This window comes from Neovison vison, chromosome 6 (assembly GCF_020171115.1).
Source record: "Neovison vison isolate M4711 chromosome 6, ASM_NN_V1, whole genome shotgun sequence".
NCBI lineage: Eukaryota > Metazoa > Chordata > Mammalia > Carnivora > Mustelidae > Neogale > Neogale vison.
In genome coordinates, this window is record NC_058096.1 from 206,162,196 (window position 1) to 206,186,132 (window position 23,937).

The 23,937-nt window shown below is 39.5% G+C and overlaps 1 protein-coding gene and 1 pseudogene across 1 annotated transcript in view; both read left to right on the forward strand.

Annotated features, from left to right (window-relative positions):
* Positions 1 to 23,937, forward strand: part of PRKAR2A (protein kinase cAMP-dependent type II regulatory subunit alpha) — a 118,674-nt gene that overhangs the window by 48,554 nt on the left and 46,183 nt on the right. Inside the window, exon 2 of the mRNA XM_044253611.1 lies at positions 14,599 to 14,634. Within this exon, the coding sequence (XP_044109546.1) occupies positions 14,599 to 14,634 (36 nt within the window). The remainder of the gene's footprint in view (positions 1 to 14,598; positions 14,635 to 23,937) is intronic.
* Positions 6,478 to 6,993, forward strand: LOC122908479 (annotated as a pseudogene).

Consider the following 23,937-nt stretch of genomic DNA (forward strand, 5'->3'; position numbering starts at 1 on the left):
TAAAAGTCAAACAAGGGGCAGCTGGGTGGCTCAGCTGGTTGAGCATCTGCCTTTAGCTCGGGTCGTGATTCCTGGGTCCTAGTGTCAAGCCCCTCACGTGGGGCTCCTGGCTCAGTAGGGAACCTGCTTTTCTCCTCCCTATGCAGCTCCCCTGCTTACATTCTGTCACTCTTTCTCTGTGAAATAAGTCTTTTTTTTTTTTAAGTCAAAGGATAATTAAAACTGAAAGAGGATTAGTAATGTAATTGTTATTTGGAAATTTGAAGTTAATCTCAGGAGAGATAGCTGAAAGTGTTGATGCGGTTGCCTCTGGGGAGCAGAAATTGGGAATAGGGAGAGATGGGTTGAAGGATGGCTGTGTTTTGCTGATACTGTTTTCTTAGTTATAGCTTATAGTGCTATTTGACTTTTTAAAATCTGTGATATGTAGTAGTTTGATTAAAGACAAAATTGTTAGAAAATAAGGATTATATCATAATGTGTTTGTACAGCTTTTTTCACATAACACTGTATCTTGAAGATCTCCCTGTCCATTCATGTTGATGTGTTACATCCATTTTAATGGCTACTTAGAGGTTTGGACTCTCGCTACACCAACATTTCCTTCGTTTCTTTCTTTCTTTCTTTTTTTTTTTTAAGACAACTTCTCTTTTCTTTTTTTTTCTGGCTGTTACATATTACACTGTGATGATTGTGAGGTGTATATATATAGATAGATAGATATAATTTTCATTCATATTCCTAGAAGTGGAATTGTTGCTTGGTTAAAGGCGGTTCACATTAAAAATTTTGACAGAAGCTGCCAGATTGTCTTCCAAAATTTTAAGATCCCTTTGACAACTGTGTGGGGAGTAGATTGGTGTGGAGCAGAACTGGTGGTTGGAAGACACGTGTGGAGGCTGCTGCAAGTCATCCAGGCAAGAAAGGATGCACTTCAGGCTAGGATGACAGTGGAGCTGGAGAAAGGTAGACTGATAGGAGAAATAAAGTGGGAGGGAAAGCAGATGGAGTTGTTAATGAAGTAGGTGTGAGTAATGAAAGAGAGGAAGGAGTCAGTGGTGATTCAGGTGGACCAGTAACATCAGTTAGAGTTACCGTAGGAGATGAACCTTACTTGTTATGGCCGGACCAGATGACTTCATAGAGACTTTACCACTCTGACATTTTATGATTTTGGAATCTGTGACAGCACCCTTATTTATAGATTGAATGGTACCTTTCTGCTCTTCCCCTGCTGAAGGAGAAAGAAAGTGCATATAGATAACCAGCTTACTACTTCTGAATATTGCTCTGCCATAGGAGGGCTTCCAAAATGACCCTTGCTCCCCTCTTCACCCTCATCTCTGTGCTCTCATCTCACATTGCTCATGGCATATCATACCCCTTTCTTTAATTGAAATCACGGGCTCACTCAACTCCCAGCCCAACTGTGCTGCTAACATCCTGCTGGCCCCATTTAAGTCCAGCGTGCCTCCGCTTTGCTTTTCCAGCAGTTGTAGGATGTTGCGTCCTCCTGAATCTTGCCCTGCCTTAGTTGTGCTTAGATTATGTTCTCCAGGTTTTCATGACATGTCCTATTACATTCATAGTGAAGATTCTGTTATCTTATTGATCACATGTTTGAATTTAAAACAGAGACTTTGGGGCACTTAGGTGGTGGCTGGTTGAGCCAACCAACTCTTGGTTTTGGCTCAGATCCTGATCTCAGGGTCATGACATGGAGAGCCTTGTGTCAGGGTCCACATGCAGCGTGGAGTCGGCTTCAGACTCTTCTCTGTCTGTCCCTCCCACTCGTGCTCTTTCTCTCTCAAATAAATAAGTAAAACTTTAAAAAATGATAAAATAGGAGAGAATTTTGGAAATGTTTTTGATTTCTCTAGCATGATCTTAATATCACTCACCACATATAATATCCTACCTGTTTAAAACCATGTTTTAACTTTCAGGGCCCGTCAGCATTTAGGATTTCCTTTTATCAGGAATCAGGAATTTCAGTTCACTGATCACTGAGATGGCGTTTGTTAATGTTTTCGAGGCACATGTTTTCAGGCCAGGTTACATTTTAAATCTTCTTATCCTTTATCAGTATTTGTTTATAATGAAAATTGGAGAACATTTTAGGTAGTGTTTTCTGTTGGAAGGTTTTCTTACACCTGCTATGCTAGTTGAATATTTTGTCCGATCCATATAAAGTCTGATTTGATCTGTTCTGAGCTCTCTGTAAACAGTGGTGAAATTAGAATAAGGTGATCTCTTTGACTGTGGTAACTGCTGATAGCATTCTCTGGATGCCTTGGCAGTTTATCTGGCTCTAGCAGCCGTTTCTCCTGGCCCTGTAAAACCTTAGAAGACGTGTACTAACTTAGAATTAAATTGCACAGAAGTTTATCAGGCAGCAGCATATTCATCCACTCATTTATTCAAGCTAAATCCCTTAAGACTCTTGTTTTTTTTTTTAAGATTTTATTTATTTATTTGACAGAGAGAGATCACAAGTAGGCAGAGAGGCAGTCAGAGTGAGAGGGGAGAAGCAGGCTCGCCGCTGAGCAGAGAGCCGGATGCGGGGCTCGATCCCAGGACCCTGGGATCATGACCTGAGCTGAAGGCAGAGGCTTTAATCCACTGAGCCACCCAGGCGCCCCAAGACTCTTGTTTTTAATTGTTTTTTCCATTGCAGTTCAACATTTTTTACCTTCGAACTCTTTCATAGTAACAGAGAATGCTTTAGAAATTAAAAAAAAATCTTTTTGTCTTTTTTTTTTTAAAGATTTTATTTATTTATTTGACAGAGAGAGATCACAAGTAGGCAGAGAAGCAGGCAGAGAGAGAGAGAGGAGGAAGCAGGCTCCCTGCTGAGCAGAGAGCCTGATGTGGGACTCGATCCCAGGATCCTGATATCATGACCTGAGCCGAAGGCAGCGGCTTAACCCACTGAGCCACCCAGGTGCCCCTCTTTTTGTCTTTTTTGCATGATTTATGAATATAGTGATTTTAAGTTTGGATTTATTTATTTATTTATTTATTTTTAAGTAGCGTGGAGCCCAACATCGGGCTTGAATTCAATGACCCCGAAATCAAGAGTCAGACACTTAACCAACTGAGTCACCCAGGTGCCCCATAAGTTTGCATTTTTAAATTTTAGTTTAATATATTATAAAATAAATTCAGTGAATTTCAACACATTATTTAATTTACTTTAAAAACTATGCATGCCCTTTTTAATTTTAGCCATTCTGGCAAGGATAGGGTGATACTTCACTGTGGCTTTGATTTGCATTTCCCTGATGATTGGTGACGCTGAGCATCTTTTCATGCATCTTGGCCATCCCTATGTCTTCTTGGGAAAAATGTCTACTCAAGTCCTCTGCCCATTTAAAAAAAAATTTGTGCTAATGTTATTTTTTATTTGAATATAGCTAATATACAGTGTTATATTAGTTTCAAGTGTGGATTATAATAATAGAACAATTCTGTACATTACTCAGTGCTCATCATGTTAAGTGTACTCTTAATCCCCCTCACCGATTTTACCAATCACCCCCCCTTCTATGTCCTCTCTAGTAACCACCAGTTTGTTCTGTGCATATGAATGGTTTTTTGTCTCTTTCTTCCTTTGTTCATTTGTCTTCTTTCCTAAATTCCACATATAAGTGAAATCATATGGTAATTGTCTTTCCCATTTTTAAAAAGATTTTTATTTTGGGGGCACCTGGGTGGCTCATTGGGTTATTAAAGCCTCTGCCTTTAGCTCAGGTCATGATCATCCCAGGGTCCTGGGATCAAGCCCTGCATAGCCTGCTTCCTTCTCTCTCTCTGCCTGCCTCTCTGTCTCCTTGTAATCTCTGTCAAATAAATTAAAAAAAAAAAACCTTTAAAAATATATTTATTTTTAAGTTATCTCTATACCCAACGTGAAGTTCAAACCCAACAACCCTGAGATCGAGAGTTGAGCACTCTACCAACTGAGCCAGCCAGGTGCTCTGTCTTCCCCATTTTTTTGTCAGTTTGGGTTTTTTGGTGTTGAGTTATATAAGTTCTTTATATATTCTGGATATTAACTCCTTATTAGATACATCATTTGCAGATATCTTCTCCTTTCAGTAGGTTGCCTTTTTGTTTTGTTGATGGTTTCCTTTGCTGTGCAGAAGCTTTTTATTTTGATGTAGTTTATTTTTGTTTTTGTTTCCCTTGTCTCAGAAGACATACCTAGAAAAATGTTGCCATGGCCGATGTCAGAGAAATTACTGCCTGTATTCTCCTCTAGGACTTTTATGGTTTCAGATCTCACATTTAGGTCTTTAATCTGTTTTGAGTTTATTTTTGTGTATGGTGTCAGAAAATGGTCCTGTTTCATTCTTTTCCTTGTAGCTGTCTAGTTTTTCCTGAATCATTTATTGAAGAGAGCGGTCTTTTCCCCCACTGTATATTCTTTTTTTTTTTTTTTTAAGATTTTATTTATTTATTTGATAGAGAGAGGTCACAAGTAGGCAGAGGGGCAGGCAGGGGGGTGGGGAAGCAGCCTCCCTGCTGAGCAGAGAGCCCGATGTGGGGCTCAGTCCCAGGACCCTGAGATAATGACCCAAGTCAAAGGCAGAGGCTTAACCTACTGGAGCCACCCAGGCGCCCTCCCCCACCATATATTCTTGCCTCCTTTGTCATAAAGTAATTCAACATATAAGTGAAGCAAATTGGCTCTCTATTCTGTTCCATTGATCTGTGTGTCTCTTTTTGTGCCAATACCATACTGTTTTGAATGCTACAGCTTTGTAATAGATCTTAAAATCTGGTATTGTGATACCTCCAGGTTTTATCTTCTTTCTCAAGATTGCTTTGGCTATTCAGGGCCATAAAAAAGGATGAAATCTTGCCATTTGTGACTACATGGATGGACCTAGAGGGTATTATCTAAGTGAAATAAGTCAGACTGAGAAAGACAAATACCGTATCATTTCACTCATATATAGAATCTAAAAAACAGGAGAAATGAATAAACACAAAGCAGAATCAGACCTTATAAATCCAGAAAAGAAACTGATAGTTGCCAAAGGAAAGGAGGTGGGAAGATGGACAGATTGGTAAAGGGGAGTGAGAGAGACAGGTTTCCACTTATGAAACAGATAAGTCACAGTAATAAAAGGCACAGCATAGGGAATATAGTCAGTGATATTGTAATAGCATTTTATCATGACAGGTGGTAGCTATACTTAATGAGCATAGCATAATGTATAGAGAAATTGAATTACTGTGTTATACACCTGAAGCTGTAACTTTATATGTCAACTATATTCAAGTTAAAAAATCAAATAAAAACTTTTTAAAAGAACAGTATTTAGTTCATGCAAACTAACCATGACTTTCTCCTATTTGACTTCAAGACCTCTTTTTTATTTTGTGTAAAACAAAACAAAACAAAACAAACAAAAAAACACAAACCCTTGGAATTCTTTTTTCTTTTTTTAAGATTTATTTATTTAAGGGGTTGCCTGAGTGCTTAGTCATTTAAGCAGTGCCTTCAGCTCAGTTCATGATTGCAGGGTCCTGGGACAGAGCCTGCTGGTCTCCCTTTCCCCTCTGCCCTTCTCCCTGATCACATGTAAGCGTGCTCTCTGTCTGTCTGTCTTTCTCTCTCAAATAAATAAATAAATAAATATCTATTCACTAGGAAAAATGTCAACTCTACTGAAAAGTTGGAAGAACAAGTGAATTCCTCCTAGTTGGACCACTTGTTAATGTTTTGCCACGCTTTACTTCCTTTATCTTTCACTTCTTGTTTATGGGCCCATGCACATACACATATACATTGTAGTGTTAATTTCTGCTTTATATATATTTAATTTTTTTTAGCTGTGGACAAACGCAAATAACATAAAATTTACCATTTAAAATTCGCAGTTTAGGGGCGCCTGGGTGGCTCAGTGGGTTAAGCCGCTGCCTTCGGCTCAGGTCATGATCTCAGGGTCCTGGGATCGAGTCCCGCATCGGGCTCTCTGCTCAGCAGGGAGCCTGCTTCCTCCTCTCTCTCTCTCTGCCTGCCTTGCTGCCTACTTGTGATCTCTCTCTGTCAAATAAATAAAATCTTTTAAAAAATAAATAAATAAATAAAATAAAATTCGCAGTTTATAGAGGGTATTATGCTAAGCAAAATAAGTGAATCAGAGAAAGACAATTATCATATGATCTCACTCATATGTGGAATTTAAGAAACAAAACAGAGGGGTGCTTTGGTGTCTCAGTTGGTTGGGCAACTGCCTTCCGCTCAGGTTATGATCCTGGAGTGCTAGGATTGAGTCCCGCATCAGGCTCCCTGCTCAGCGGGAAGTCTGCTTCTCCCTCTGCCCCTCCCCCTCTTGTGCTCGCTTGCGCGCGCACTCTCTCTCTCTCTCTCTCATTCTCTCTCAAATAAATAAATAAAAATCTTTTAAAAAGATTTTTCTTTTTTCTCTGTCTCGACTGAGGCAGCCATCTTGTTCTTGCCGCATGCTGTTAGAGGACCCTCCCTGCTTCAGATTTACCAACAGCACAAATCAAGAAAAGCTAGCCAAACTTCAGGCTCAGGTCCGGATAGGGGGCAAGGGTACAGCTCGCAGAAAGAAGGTGGTACATAGAAGAGCTACAGCTGATGACAAAAAACTCCAGAGTTCTCTAAAAAAACTGGCTGTGAATAATATAGCTGGTATTGAAGAGGCGAACATGATTAAAGATGATGGGACAGTTATTCGTTTCAACAATCCCAAAGTCCAAGCTTCCCTTTCTGCTAACACCTTTGCAATTACTGGGCATGCAGAAGCCAAACCAATCACAGAAATGCTTCCTGGAATATTAAGTCAGCTTTGTGCTGACAGCTTAACATGTCTTAGGAAGTTAGCTGAACAGTTCCCATGGCCAAGTGTTGGATAGCAAAGCAACAAAACCAGAAGACATTGATGAAGAAGATGATGATGTTTTCCAGATCTTGTAGAAAATTTTGATGAGGCATCAAATGAAGCTAACTGAAATTTTTTCTGGAGTTTGGAAGCTGGCATAGACTAAATTTAACAAATCAGCTTTGTGGTTTCAAAGTTTTACAGACATGGAGAACATCAACTGTTACTAGTTCAGTAAAATAAATATTTTGTATATTGATAATGCTGTTTGTTCAGCATTTTTCAGTCATTTGATTTTGCATTTTGCACTTCCTCCCAGGATCTATTCTTTCAGTCAAAATACGAAGTGTCGGTGCAGTTTGTGGGTGTTTTGGTATTTGATTCTCAGTTTTCTGTTTTTTTGTTTTTTGTTTTTTTTTTTAAAGATTTTATTTATTTATTTGACAGAGTTCACAAGTAGGCAGAGAGGCAGGCAGAGAGAGGAAGGGAAGCAGGCTTCCTGCTGAGCAGAGAGCCGGACTCAGGGCTCGATCCCAGGACCCTGGGATTATGACCTGAGCTGAAGGCAGAGGCTTTAACCTACTGAGCCACCCAGGCGCCCCTGTTTTGTTTCTTTGTTGGGGTATTTTTGGTTTCTGTGTATGTTTATGTATGCATGTGGGTATGTGTGTATACAGTGGAGAACAAATTGGAAAACAGTTCTATTTATTCTCCCTCTTCCCTTGGTAGAAAATAAAACAAATCTTTATGTTAAAACAAAACAAAACAAAACAAGAGAATCATAGCGGTGGAGAGGAAAAAATGAAACAAGACAAAATCAGGGAGACAAACCATAAGAAACTCTTTTTTTTTTTTTTAAAGATTTTATTTATTTATTTGACAGAGAGAGATTACAAGTAGGCAGAGAGGCAGGCAGAGAGACATAGGAGGAAGCAGGCTCCCTGCTGAGCAGAGAGCCCGATGCGGGACTCGATCCCAGGACCCTGAGATCATGACCTGAGCCAAAGGCAGCGGCTTAACCCACTGAGCCACCCAGGCGCCCAAGAAACTCTTAATCATAGGAAACACACTGAGGGTAGTTGGAGGGGAGGGTGTTCGGGAATAGGGTGACTGGATGATGGACATCATGGAGGGTACATGATGTTATGGGCACTGGGTATTATAGAAGACTGATGAATCACTGAACTCTACCTCCGAAATCAATAATACATTATAGTTAATTAATTGAATTTAAATTTAAAAAAAATCAAGTTGCTGTTCATTGCCATTAAGTGCATTCATAACAATCACCACCATCTGTCTCTGGACATCTTTGCATATTGCAAAACTGAAACTTTGTACCCATTAAATATTAACTCCTTCTCCCCTCCCCCTAACTCCTTGCAACCACTGTTCTGCTCTCTGTATTTATGAATTTTACTGTTCTAGGTACCTCATGTAAGTAGAATCATACAGTATTTGTCTTGTGTAACTGACTTTATTTAGCATAATGTTTTCAAAATTCATTCATCAAATCTTATTGTAGCAAGTTTCAAAATTTCCTTCCTTTTAAATGCTGAATGATATCCCATTGTATGTAAACCACATTTTGTTTATCTTTTCATCCATTGGTGGACACTTAGGTTGCTTCCACCTTTTGGCTATGTATGTGGGTGTGCTGTAATATATCTTTGAAAACCTGCTTTCAGTTCTTTTGGACATATAACCAGAAGTGGAATTGCTGGATCATGTAGTAATTCATTTTTAATCTTTTAAGGAGCTGCCATACTGTTTTACACAGCGACTGCACCATTTTATATTCTGACCATCAGTGCAAAAGTATTCCAATTCCTTCACATCCTTGCCAACTTTTATTATGTTATTGTTCTTTTTTTTTTAATGGTAGCCATCTTTAAAAGGTGTGAGGTGATAACTCATTGTATTTTTCATTTGCATTTCCCTATTTTTTAAAAAGATTTTATTTATTTTTAGAAAGAGAGGGAGAGTGCGAGCGGGGGGAGGGGCAGTGGGAAAGGGAGAGAGGAAATCTCAAGCAAACTCCCCGCTGAACGCAGAGCCCCACACCAGACTCCATCACACAACCCTGGTATCATGACCTGAGCTGAAACCAAGAGTCAGAGGCTCAATTGACTGAGCCACCCAGGTGCCCCTGCATTTCCTTATTGATTAGTAGTATTGGATATCTTTTCATGTGATTATTGGTCCTTTGTATATCTTCTCTGAAGAAAAGTCTATTCAAATCCTTTTCCATTTTTTTCATCAGTTTTGTTTTTTGTTTTTGTTTTTGTTGAGTGGTAGGAATTCTTTATTCTGGATGTAACAGATAAATTATTTGCAAATATTTTCTCCCATTCCATGGTGTGCCATTTCACTCTGTTGTGTGTTTCGATACACAGAAGGTTTTCATTTTGATGTAGTCCAGTTTATGTATTTCTTTTGTTACCTACACTTTTGATGTTAGAAATCATTGCTAACTCTGATGTCATAAAGATTTTCCCGTGTCTTCATATAAGAGTTTTGTAATTTTAGCTCTTAATTTTATGTCTTTGATCTATTTTGAGTTAATTTTTATGATGAAAAGGTAAGAGGCCAGCTTTATTTTTGTTGAAAAGACTCTCCTTTTGTTTGAAAAGACTCTCCTTTCCCATTGGGTGATCTTGGCACGTTTTTGAAAATCAATTCACCGTGTATGTGAGAGTTTATTTCTGGGTTCTCCATTCCATGGGTCTGGCCCATATGTCTGTCCTTAATGCAGGTACCACATTGTTTTGATTACTGAGACTTCGTATTAAGTTTTGAAATCAGGAAGTGTGAATCTTCCAACTTTGTTTATCTTTTTCAAGTTTAGTTGGCTGTTTGGGATCTGTTGAGATTCTACATGAATTTTATTTTATTTTATTTTTTTAAAGATTTTATTTATTTATTTGACAGACAGAGATCACAAGTAGGCAGAGAGTCAGGCAGAGAGAGAGAAATGGAAGCAGGCTCCCTGCCGAGCAGAGAGCCCAATGCCGGGCTCGATCCCAGGACCCCAGGATCATGACCTGAGCCCAAAGCGGAGGCTTTAACCCACTGAGCCACCCAGGTGCTCCAGATTCTACATGAATTTTAGATAGCTTTTCCCATTCTTATTAAAGGAATTTTAATAGAAATTGCATTGAATCTATAGATTGCTTTAAATAGTATTGTCTTTTTTTTTTTTAGTTTATTTATGTATTTATTTGACAGAGAGAAAGAGAGAGATCACAAGTAGGCAGAGAGAGAGGGAAAAGCAGTCTCCCCGATGAGCAGAGAGCCCAATGTGGGGCTTGATCCCAGGACCCTGGAATCATGACCCAAGCCGAAGGCAGAGGCTTTAACCCACTGAGCCACCCAGGCGCTCCAAATATATTGTCATCTTAACAATATTACAGCTTTTAGTCTTTTATCATGGGATGGCTTTCCATTTATTTCTTTTTTTTCTAGCTTTATTTAAATACAATTGACCAATATGATTGTGGATATTTAAAGTATACAACATGAGTATATATACATTGCAAAAGGCTTATTTATGTCTCTTTAATTTCTTCCAACAATGTTTTGTAGTTTGCAGTGTACAAATCTTTTCCTCCTTCCTAGATTATTTTCTTCATTTTGATGGTGTTGTGAATAGAGTTCTAAAAATATTTTCATTGTAGTTGTATTGTAGTTGTAGTTGCAGTTGTATTGAAATTGTAGTTGTAGAGAAATACGATTGTATTGTTGTATAGAAATATGATTTCAGGTGTTGATTTTATATCCTGCAACTTTTTGTATTCACTTATTAAATCTAATTTTCTTTGTGTGGATTCTTTAAGGTTTTACACATAGAAGATCATGTCATTCTACAAGCAGATAATTTTACTTTTTCCTTTCTAATTTTTTTCTTATTTTTTTCTTTCCTAATTGCTCTGGCCAGAACCTTCAGTAATATATTCAGTAGAAGTGGCAAAAGCAGGCATTCTGTCTTGTTCCTGCTCTTATGGAGAAAGCTTACAATCCTTTATCATTGAGTTGGTATTAGCTGTGGGTTTTTCATATGTGCCTTTTTCATGCTGAGGAAATTCCCTTATAATTCCCAGTTTATTTTTTTAAAATAATTTTCTTTCTTTTTTTTTTTTTTTTTTAAAGATTTTATTTATTTATTTGCGAGAGAGAGACAGTGAGAGAGAGCACGAGCGAGGAGAAGGTCAGAGAGCGAAGCAGACTCCCCATGGAGCTGGGAGCCCGATGTGGGACTCGATCCCGGGACTCCAGGATCACGCCCTGAGCCGAAGGCAGTCGTCCAACCAACTGCGCCACCCAGGCGTCCCTAAAATAATTTTCAACGTACTGTCATGCTTTATTTTCGTTTTCATTGTTCTAAAGATTTTATTTACTTATTTGTCAGAGAGAGTAAGTGCACAAGCAGGGGGAGTGGCAGGCAGAGGGAGAAGCAGGCTCCCTGCTGAGCAAGGAGCCCAATGCAGGACTTCATCGCAGGACCCTGGGATGACAACCTGAGCTGAAGGCAGATACCTAACAACTGAGCCACCCAGGCATCCCCCCCAGTTTATTTTTTTATCATGAAAGAGTGTTTGTTAGATGCTTGGTGTGCATCAGTGAGACAGTAATGTGGATCCCCTCTTCCCTTTGTTCTATTAATGTGATGTATATTGCTTGATATTCTTATTTTATTTTATTTTTTTAAAGATTTTATTTATTCATTTGAGAGAAAGAAAAGCACAAGTAGGCAGAGAGGCAGGCAAAGGGAGAGGGAGAAGCAGACTCCCTGCCGAGCAGGGAGCCTGATGTGGGGTTCCATGCAAGGACCCTGGGATCATGACCTGAGCCCAAGGCAGATGCTAAACGACTGAGCCACCCAGGTGCTCCAATATTCCTTTTTTTTTTTTTTTTAAGATTTTATCTATTTATTTGACAGACAGAGATCACAAGTAGGCAGAGAGGCAGGCAGAGAGAGGAGGAAGCAGGCTCCCCGTGGAGCAGAGAGAGCCCGATGTGGGGCTCAATCCCAGGACCCTGGGATCACAACCTGAGCCAAAGGCAGAGGCCTTAACCCACTGAGCCACCCATGGGCCCCCTAATATTCTTATTTTAAACAGCCTTGGATTCCTGGAATAAATCCCACTTGGTCATGGTGTATAATCACTTTAATATGTTCCCAGATTTTGTGTGCCAGTATTTTTTTGAGGATTTTTGTATCTATATTCATAATGAATATTTTCTTTACTTGCATTATGTTTGTTTAGCTTTGGTATTGGGTAATGGTGGTCTCATAAAATGAGTTAGGAAGTGTTCCCTTAGCTTTGATTTTTTGGATGACCATGAGAAGGATTAGTGTTAATTCTTTAAATGTTTAGTAGAATTTACAATGAAGACATCTGGTCCTGGGCTTTACTTTGTTAGGAGATTTTTGATTACCAGTTCCATCCTATTTGTTATAGAATGTTGAGGTATTTCCATTTCTTCTTGAGCAAGTTTTATAAGTTTGTGTATTTCCAGGAATTTGTCTATTTCATGTTTCATCTAGGTTACCCAATTTGTTGACATATTGCCTTTCTTAGTATTCTCTTAAAATCCTTTTTATTTCTGTGTATTCCATTGTAATGTTCCCACTTTAATTTTAGTAATTTGAATCTTCTTTTTTCTTGGTCAGTCTAGCTAATAGTTCACTGATTTTGTTGATCTTTTCAAAGAACCAACTTTTAGTTTCACTGTTTTTTTTTCTATACTCTATTTTATAGTTTCTGTCCACTCTGAATTTCCTTATTTCTGCTGCTTTAGGATTTAGTTTGTCCTTTTTTTCCTACTCCCTTAAAGTGTATGATTAGCTTACTAATTTGAGGCTTTTCTTCTTTTTAAATGTAGACATTTATAGCCATGAATTTCCCTCTAGCATGACTTAACAGCACATCCCATAAGTTTTGGTGTATTGTGTTTTTGTTTTCAGTCATCTCAAGATATTTTCTAATTTTCCTTTTGATTTGCATCTATACATTTAAATCAATATTATTGCAGTAAGTTGTTGTTAATTATGTTTTACAACGATTTTTCCAGCATTTTAAGATTTTATATACCCAGGCAGGTGCCTTGCATCATAGTTTTTAAAATTTCAATGTGTATTTTTTTCTTAGAAGTTCCAATGTTTTTTCAAGTCTCCCTGTTTTGTTTGTTTTTGCTTCTGATTCCTGTTTTTATGTCTTTGTTTTAAACTTGTTTTCATTTTATAATAGTTCTTAATCTTAATATCTAACGTTTTGTTTGAGATATCCCCTGATAGCACCCATGCTAAATTTTTTCATTGTATCTTTTATAATTTTAGGTTGTATGCTAATGTTCAGTGGGATTTTAATCATGGAAATCCCATGAGGCCTGGGTTATGGGTTTAAGTTGGTATACATTTCATTTGTCTGCCTGAGTGACAGGAACATGTGTTGTAAATGATCAAAGGAGACTCTCCCACATCCCTCAAGCTAGAATGCAAGCTTCTTGAAACTAGGAGTCTTTGTTTTATTTACTAGGGCCTTCCCAGTTGTCTACTACAGTGCATGCCACTTACAAGGTACCCTACCTGTATTTGTTGAGCTGAATTTATCATCTTTGTTTGCTGGTGGGTGAATTAATTTTGACAGATCCATAGTTTTTTGTTTTTGTTTTTGTTTTGTTTTTGTTTTTTGACAGATCCACAGCTTCATTGAGGAAGTAGTAAGGGACTATTCTATCAGTAATGGCTAGAATTTTCTTTTGAATTTTTGCCTGTTTGTTGCTAACATGACTTTTACCCCATGCTATGCAAAAAGATAATTCTAGTCCTTTTATAGTAAATGAGCATTTGTCTCCTTCCTGGTTCTGTTTTTTGTTTTTTTCCAGAGGCCTCACATTAGTTGAGTTTGGCTCTCTGAGCCATCTTCAATTTGTTTTTCACTAATCTTCAAGTCTATCTTTTTATGGAGGATGAGAAGGCATATTTTCATCATTTTTTCAATAAAAATAATCAGATTAAGCTCTGAAGGGTAAAACCCACCTTGGGTAGGGTTTACTGAAAAAAATAAATAAAATCTTTAAAAATATCAATGATTTTATTTATTTTTTTCAATAATAAACTATATCATATGAATGACATATGATATAGTTTATTAGTGAGAATTTAGATAATCATCAACCATAAGGAATGGAAGGTGAAAAGTTGAGGAGAATAGCAAAGGGAAAACTTACGTGATTTTTTTAACCTAAAGATGTTTTTCTGATTAATAAACTGTGGACATACTGAGGGAAAATACAGTGGTCAGTATCTTTTTCATTTTATTGTAATGCTCATTAAAGTATTTTAAAATGCAATTTAAATGCCATTATCCAGCAGGTCTTGGGGTTATCTTTGAAACATATTAAAAAAGAAAATTAACTATTTAATATCATAACATTACCAATAAATTTAGTAGACTTCTTATTCATTTGATATGATATAAATTAGTTGGAACATGAATGTAAACAAATAAAATTGCTACCTTGTGTACCTTAAAGTTATAAAGAGCTTGTTTTCAAAGACACAAATTCTTCCTTATATTGCCTTTGGTGATCATGTTGAACTACTGTGGTTGATTATAGAAGAATGTGAATTGACCCAGCATATGGTATTTAAGTGCTTTTAGTTCTGTTGTTAAAAATGGGGTCATGTGACATAATGATGACTAAATGTTGCTTCTTCTTTGTTTTACAGTTCCAATTCCTGGCAGGTTTGATCGGCGAGTATCAGGTATGTATTCTCTTTCATAACATACTGCTAAAATGCTGTTTTAAGGTGAGGTTTTCTTAAATGAAAATGAACTGATCTTTTAAATAAAAAGGTAAGTTAGCAGCATTATAGAACATTATAAAAATTACCTGAATTCCTTCATTCTGTTTCATTTCGAGTTCTGATAATATATGTCCGTATTTGTCTCATTTACATCATTAATATTTTTCCACGTTCATAATTATAGCTTCTAAAAACTTCCTTTTTTTTTTCAATGCTTTGATACATCACCCTATGCTCATCACAAGTGTACTCCTTAATTCCCATTACCTGTTTAACCCATTTCCCCACCCATCTCTCCTCTGGTAACCATCATTGTCTTCTCTGTAGTTAAGAGTCCCGGGGCGCCTGGGTGGCTCAGTGGGTTAAGCCTCTGCCTTTGGCTCAGGTCATGGTCTCAGGGTCCTGGGATCGAGTCCCGCATCGGGCTCTCTGCTCAGCAGGGAGCCTGCTTCCTCCTCTCTCTCTCTCTGCCTGCCTTGCTGCCTACTTGTGATCTCTCTCTGTCAAATAAATAAATAAAATTTAAAAAAAAAAAAAAGAGTCTGTTTCTTGGTTTGCCTCCCTCTCTTTTTTTCTTCCCCCTTTGCTCAGTTGTTTTGTTCCTTCAATTCCATATATGATTGTAATCATGTGGTATTTGTCTTTCTTTGACTGACTTGTTTCACTTAGCATTATATTCTGTAGCTCCCTACATGTCATTGCAAGTGTCAAGATTTCATTCTTTTTTTATGGCTGAGTAATATTCCATTACACACACACCCCCAACACACACAGACATTTTCTTTATCCATTCATTGGTTAATGGACACTTGGTCTGTTTTCATGATTTGGCTATTGTAGATAATACTGCTGTAAATTTCAGAATGTATGTATCCCTTTGAATTCGTATTCTTGTATTCTTTGGGTAAATGCCTAGTAGTGTGATTGCAGATTATAGGGTAGTTCTTTTTTTTTTTCTTTTTTAAAGATTTTATTTATTTATTTATTTATTGAGAGAGAGACACACAGAAAGAGAGGAAACACAAGCAGTGGGAGTGGGAGAGGGAGAAGCAGGCTTCCCGCTGAGCAGGGAGCCTGATGCAGGGCTTGATCCCAGGACCTTGGGAACGTGACCTGAGCCGAAGGCAGATGCTTAATGACTGAGCCACCCAGGCGCCCCTAGTTCTATTTTTAACTTTTTGGGGAACTTCTGTACTGTTTTCCAGAGGGTCTGTCCCAGTTTGCATTCCAACCAACAATGCAAAGGAGTTCCCCTTTCTCCACATCCTTGCTAACACCTGTTGTTTCTTGTGTTGTTGATTTTAGCCACTCTGACAGGTGTGAGGTGATATCTCATTGTAGTTTTGATTTACATTTCCCTGATGATAAGTGATGTTGAACATCTTTTCATTTTCTGTTGGCCATGGATGTCTTCTTTGGGAAAATGTCTCTTCGTAAAAACTCTTTTCATATTATTACTATTTCTCGTATTCTAAATTATGCTGTATTAACTACTTGCCTACAATGCTGAGCCACTAAAACTGTTTTCTCAGTCATAGGCTGGGTAGCATGCTCTGGTCAGAAACTGAGGATTACCTGCATTTTTTTCTGTGGATTGCTTTTCAGAGGCAGCCTACAGAATAGGCTGCAGGGAGAAAGACACCGTACAAAGGCTTCTCTTCCACCACCATCTCACCAACATAGCCAGTGCCTACTACTTTAGTTTAGATGTGAAATTGTACTTCAGAATGTTTTATTTGGCACTCTTTTGATTATTAACAAAAATGAATGTTTTCCAAATATGAGAAATCTATTTTTATTTTCTTATACGGAACTAGTTTGACAATATTTTTCTTTATTATGATCCAGATTATTTTTTATAAAAGTTTGAGTAAATTTTTGTCATGATTTGAACCTTTTAAAAAATTTTTAAAAGATTTTATTTATTTATCTGATGGAGAGAGAGAGAGAGAGACAGCAAGAGAGGGAACACAAGCAGAGGGAGTGGGAGAGGGAGAAAGTAGCCTTCCTGAGCAGGGAGCCTAATTCGGGGCTTGATTCCGGGACCCTGGGATCATGACCTGAAACAAAGGCAGACACTGAACAACTGAGATACCCAGGTGCCCCAACCTTTTGAAATTTAAAAAAAAAAAAGATTTATTTATTTGAGAAAGAGAACATGAATGGGGAGGAGGGAGAAAGGGAGAAGGAGAAGGGAGAGCATCCCAGGCAGACTGTGCTGAGTATGGAGCCAGGCGCAGGGCTTGATCTCACAACCTTGAGATCAGGACCTGAGCTGACACCTGAAACCGAGAGTCAGATGTTCAGGGGCGCCTGGGTGGCTCAGTGGGTTAAGCCGCTGCCTTCGGCTCAGGTCATGATCCCAGGGTCCTGGGATCGAGTCCCGCATCAGGCTCTCCGCTGAGTGGAGAGCCTGCTTTCCTCTCTCTCTCTCTCTCTCTCTGCCTGCCTCTCTGCCTACTTGTGATCTCTCTCTGTCAAATAAATAAATAAAATCTTAAAAAAAAAAAAAAGAGTTAGATGTTCAACTGACTGAGCCACCCAGGTGCCCAACCCTTCGAAATTTTTAATGCAAAATTTTCCTTGTTGTTTGTGCTACTTATTTTAATTTTGCTATTTTTTTTAATGACTCAAAAATTTTAATATGTGACTGGTTCCATGAAAACTGCCTGGCACATAGCAAGCACTCAGTAAATATTTATTGAATATATGTATATATATGTATATGAGTATATATTATATATGTATATGAATATATATTATATATTTTTAAATAATTGCTCTTAAGCTGAGAAGGTCCCCCCTTTTTAGAGCTGATAAATATATTTTCTGGAAGTTTCTTTAAAATTAAAATGTTTGTCTTTTGGATGCATCTAGAGTTTATTTGATTATACAGTGGGGATGTTAATATATTTCAAAATTGCTATGTGAGCTCTATGTATCACATCATTTATTCATATCCTGTCATTCTGGGAAGGTTTTTTTAAAAATTTTTTTTTATAAACATATATTTTTATCCCCAGGGGTACAGGTCTATGAATCGCCAGGTTTACACACTTCACAGCACTCACCATAGCACATACCCTCCCCAATGTCCATAACCCCACCCCCCTTCTCCCAACCCCCCCTCCCCCCAGCAACCCTCAGTTTGTTTTGTGAGATTAAGAGTCACTTATGGTTTGTCTCCCTCCCAATCCCATCTTGTTTCATTTATTCTTCTCCTACCCACTTAAGCCTCCATGTTGCATCACCACTTCCTCATATCAGGGAGATCATATGATAGTTGTCTTTCTCCACTTGACTTATTTCACTAAGCATGATACGCTCTAGTTCCATCCATGTTGTCGCAAATGGCAAGATTTCATTTCTTTTGATGGCTGCATAGTATTCCATTGTGTATATATACCACATCTTCTTTATCCATTCATCTATTGATGGACATCTAGGTTCTTTCCATAGTTTGGCTATTGTGGACATTGCTGCTATAAACATTCGGGTGCACGTGCCCCTTCAGATCACTACGTTTGTATCTTTAGGGTAAATACCCAGTAGTGCAATTGCTGGGTCATAGGGCAGTTCTATTTTCAACATTTTGAGGAACCCCCATGCTGTTTTCCAGAGTGGTTGCACCAGCTTGCATTCCCACCAACAGTGTAGGAGGGTTCCCCTTTCTCCACATCCTCGCCAGCATCTGTCATTTCCTGACTTGTTGATTTTAGCCATTCTGACTGGTGTGAGGTGATATCTCATTGTGGTTTTGATTTGTATTTCCCTGATGCTGAGTGATATGGAGCACTTTTTCATGTGTCTGTTGGCCATCTGGATGTCTTCTTTGCAGAAATGTCTGTTCATGTCCTCTGCCCATTTCTTGATTGGATTATTTGTTCTTTGGGTGTTGAGTTTGCTAAGTTCTTTATAGATTTTGTACATTAGTCCTTTATCTGATATGTCGTTTGCAAAAATCTTCTCCCATTCTGTCAGTTGTCTTTTGATTTTGTTAACTGTTTCCTTTGCTGTGCAAAAGCTTTTGATCTTGATGAAATCCCAATAGTTTATTTTTGCCCTTGCTTCCCTTGCCTTTGGCGATGTTCCTAGGAAGATGTTGCTGCAGCTGAGGTCGAAGAGGTTGCTGCCTGTGTTCTCCTCAAAGATTTTGATGGATTCCTTTCTCACATTGAGGTCCTTCATCCATTTTGAGTCTATTTTTGTGTATGGTGTAAGGAAATGGTCCAATTTCATTTTTCTGCATGTGGCTGTCCAATTCTGGGAAGGTTTCTTGATTTTAAATTGTCACATGACCTAGTACGTAGTGAGACTAGGAATCCGTTTTCTATGTCTCAGTCCTTTTTTTTTTTTTAAGGATTTTATTTATTTATTTGACAGAGAGAAATCACAAGTTGACTGAGAGGCAGGCAGAGAAAGAGAGAGAGAGGGAAGCAGGCTCCCTGCTGAGCAGATAGCCCAATGCGGGACTCGATCTCAGGACCCTGAGATCATGACCTGAGCCGAAGGCAGCGGCTTAACCCACTGAGCCACCCAGGCGCCCCTTCTATGTCTCAGTCCTTTTTTTTGGGAAAATCTGCTCATTTGTTTCAGAAAGCCTTTGGTAAGGTTGTACACTAAAGTCTGTTGAAAGGAGATTGAAAAAAAAATATGTTCTTATGTGTAGGCAGACATTACAGAGAAGAAATAGAGTGGGAATTAAGGTTGGTATGAGATCCATGAGCTGTTATCTTCCATATTTTTTCATCCTTGCCCTGTACCTCCTTTTCCCCCAAACGATTAGTACTATCTCTTGACATCTGTAGGACAGATCTGGGAGATGGAGAGTACAGTGACATCTCCTTCAGAGGTCACAGATGGCGCTCATGAGTCCCTGCTTGAGCTTTCTGTCATTTTGTTTAGGTCTTAAACTGTGGAGAATTCAGACAAGTACATGGTATTATCCCTCCTCCTTAGATTTTTTTTTTAAAAGATTTTATTTACATGACAGAGAGAGTACAAGCAGGGGGAGCAGCGGGCAGAGGGAGTGGGAGAAGCAGGCTGTCCTGCAGAACAGGGAGCCCAACATGGGACTCGATCCCAGAACCCTGGGATCATGACCCAAGTCAAAGGCAGTTGCTTAATGAACTAAGCAACCCAGGCGCCCCTGGATTTTATAATCTTATTGAAGATTTAAAACTTTGTAATATTATTCAAATGTTAAGTTAAAATAAAAGATTCTCTTTTTTTAAAAAGATTTTATTCATTTATTCAACAGAGAAATCACAAGCAGGCAGGTGGGGCCGGCAGGGGGCAAGCAGGCTCCCCGCCGAGCAGAAAGCCCAATGCAGGGCACAATCCCAGGACCCTGATATCATGACCTGAACTGAAGGCAGAGGCCCAACCCACTGAGCCACCCAGGTGCCCCAAAATAAAAGATTCTTAAAAGAATCCAAAATGATTATGCAGGGGAGAAAATAAGAACAGCTAATTTTTTTAAAATTTATTTTTTTAAGATTTTATTTATTTATTTGACAGAGATCACAAGTAGGCAGAGAAGCAGGCAGAGAAAGAGGAGGAAGCAGGCTCTTTGCTGAGCAGAACGACTGATTCGGGGCTCGATCCCAAGACCCTGGGATTGTGACCTGAGCCGAAGGCAGAGGCTTTAACCCACCAAGCCACCCAGGGACCCTGCTAATGTTTTTTTAAATCCATGTGCTAGATTGTAAATCTATGTGCTAGATGTACAATTTTAAGGTCTCTCTAAATGCTTCCCTTGCATCATTGAACATAATCCTCACATTAACACTTTGAGGTACATGCATGATTATCCCCATTGTACAGATGCAGAAACTGAGGACAAAGCAGAAGTCAAGTCTCTTGGAACAGTCAAGGTGTTAATGTGCCTGAAGGTAGCGTGTGTCCTAAGTACTACCCTTCCCACCTCTAAGGACCCTTTCTTATATTCTCTGGACCTCTTGGTCAGTTTTCATCTAAATCCCCTACATTCTCAGTCTGCTCTCTGAATGTGGCATTCATCTTCTGGATCTAGCTGAAGCTTGGCTTGCTCTGCAGGCTTCTCAAATGGTGATTCTTCTCTTTTACCTTTCTTGTAACACGGACAGGAGATGGGTAAATGTATCTATACTCCTTAGTGCTTCCAGACTATTCTCTCTCCCTCCTCACCCTTCAAACCTCGTATTATTATATTCTATCAGCCACCTGCCCTCCTCGTTTTAGTTATCTAATAATCCATGAGCTGCTTTCTTCTTGTTTCCACATAGATGATTCTGTCAGTGTCTTGCCCTTCCATTCCTTGACCTCCTGTCTTCTACCCTACTTCAGCCACCCCGTCATACTCTGAAATGATAAGCATTACAACTCTTTTTTTTTTTTTTTAAGGGTAGGGAAGAGGGAGAGAGAGGGAGAGAATCATAAGCTGACACGGGGCTCGATCTCATGACCTGAGCTGAAATCAAGAGTCAGATGCTTAACCAGCTCAGCCACTCAGGTACCCCAAGCATTATGATTGTTCATACTCCATCAGTGATCCTAATCTTCCACCACCTGCCCTTGCCTGGGCTCTTTTGCGGTCCTGCCCCAACCCTGACAACTTGATCTTCCTTTTTGTTCCTCACTTCATCTTTTACTACCTTAAATTCCTTGATCAGCGATTGTAACCATTCTGTGGCACATACCCTGTTTCCTTTTTCCTTGCTTGTCTAAACGATATTCTGTTTAAGCCCAGCTGTCCACTTATTCTGCTTCTGGACCACAGCAGTACTTGACTGAAAGGAAAACACACAGCCCTGTTGACTGATCTCACCTTCTGTACCTGGCGTTCACTGCTAGTAGGCTCCGGATGCCAGCAATCCCACTGTGTCTCTGCACCTCTTTCACTCGCCTGTTCTCCCAGATAAGCCTTTCATACCTTCTCTCTCCTGAAACCTGCACCTCCTCCTCAGTCCTCATGCCTGGCAGATGATTTTGTTCTTAACTAAGAAAACAGAAGCGACAGAAGGTAGTTTCCATAGATTCCCACCACCATATCCATCCTTCCTTACCTGCCTGTTAGTCTAGTGTCCCCCTGCACACTAGAGTTCACCCCTTCATCCCTCCCGCACTTCCCTCCTCTTGATCCTGTGTACTCTTTATCCTTCCTCAGGATTCTTCTTTTCAGCAGAGAAACACAGCATTGACTTCCACTTAAAAAAATTTTTTTTTATTTGACAGACAGAGATCACAAGTAGTAGGCGGAGAGGCCAACAGAGAGAGAGGAGGAAGCAGGCTCCGCACAGAGCAGAGAGCCCGATGTGGGGCTCGATCCCAGGACCCCGGGATCATGACCTGAGCCGAAGGCAGAGGCTTTAACCCACTGAGCCACCCAGGCACCCCTGACTTCCACTTTTTAAAAAAAATAAAACTTTTTAAAACCACCCTTCCATCTCCAGCCACCACCCTTTTCCCCCTCTATATCTTGGTAGCAAAGTCCTTGAAGGAGTTGTCCATATTCATTGTATCTAGTTTCTCTTCTTCCCAACACACACACACACACACACAAACACACGTACACAGACCCTATCTCCCTAACTTTATTTTCTCCTTACTGTCTCTCTTGTGCTGTCTCCCTCCTAAGTTATTTGTCCTATTGCCTAGTTCCGTATGCTAGAGTGTAAGCTCGAATCAGGCAGAGAAGTTTTGTCTGTTTTGTTCATTTATGCATACGGTTAACACTTGAAAAAATGTCAGTAAATGTGGATGGATGGATAGAAGAAAGGAATGAAAGAAGGGATCAAAAATCAGGAGGAGAGGGGCGCCTGGGTGGCTCAGTGGGTTAAGCCGCTGCCTTCAGCTCAGGTCATGATCTCGGGGTCCTGGGATCGAGTCCCGCATCGGGCTCTCTGCTCAGCAGGGAGCCTGCTTCCCTCTCTCTCTCTGCCTGCCTCTCTGTCTACTTGTGATCTCTCTCTGTCAAATAAATAAATAAAAATCTTTAAAAAAAAATCAGGAGGAGAAATTACTGTGGGCAGAAAAAGAAGTCAAGAGACCCTTCTTTCAGGGAGGCAGAAGTTGCCCGGGACTTTGTAAAACATGGTTACCGTTTGGCTAGTACCAAGAAGAGTGCATTCTAGGTGAAAGAATGTCTTAAGACTCGAACGGGGGTGAACTGGATTTGGCTGTTCTGGTTGGGGGTGAGGAGATGAAGTAAGATTGGAAGGAGAGGTAGGGAATGGTGCTCCTATGTGATCCAAGGATTTCAGCAATAGCTAGTTGTGTGAGGACATGTGCTGTGTCAGAGACTCCAGCAGCAACTCAGCATGTCTGACTAATAGTCTATAACATAAAGCATCAAAAAAGAGGTAACAGTTGTTGGGTATCTCCTGTGAGCCCAGCCCTCTGTTTAATTTATTTATTTAAGATTTATTTATTAGGGTACCTGGGTGGCTCACTTGACTAAGCATCTGCCTTCAGCTCAGGTCATGATCCTAGAATGGGATCGAGTCCCACTTTGGGCTCCCTGCTCAGCGGGGAGTCTGCTCCTCCCTCTCCCTTTGCTCCTCCCCCAACTTGTGCATATTCGTTCTCTCTCTCAAATGAATAAATACAGTCTTTTTATTTTTTTATTTGAGGGGGGAGAGGGAGAGGGAGAATTTCAGGCAGACTTCCCAATGAGTGTGGAGCCTGATGAGGGGCTCAATCTCAGGGTCCTGAGCTGAAATCAAGGGTCAGATGCTTAACTGACTGATCCATCCAGGTGCCCCTCAGCCCAGTGTTGTAAATGTCCCCTCCTATTGTTAATCTTCTACATGATTTTAGTTTATTACCCCTTCTTGCCCCTGAAGTGTGATAGACACAGAGAAATAGTGAGAGAGCGGTGGGTGGGCCCAAGCTCAGACACCAGTGCATGTAATGGCTTCAGAGATGAGCTCTCCCCTGCTTGATGCTGTCTCGTCATTGCAAAGCAATGGAATTGAAAAGCTGTGCCTTCCACGTTTAAGTTCTAGCAGAACAGTCCTATATCATGTGATAAATTCATTAAATGAAGAGAGTTCATAAATTCTTTAAAGGCACCTTTCTTGAAATAGTCCTAAAGTAGTATTAACTGAGTTTGAAATGTTAATCTGATTCTGCTAATTAAAAAATTTCATCCCCAGAAAACCCTTTCTTTTATTAAATACGTGCTGAAGCTTCAAAGCATTTTGATCAGAAGTTGTGTGTTGACATCATGCCACATTTGGGCAGGGAGTGTCTGACTCTGGTGAAGACTCTGACGAGTCA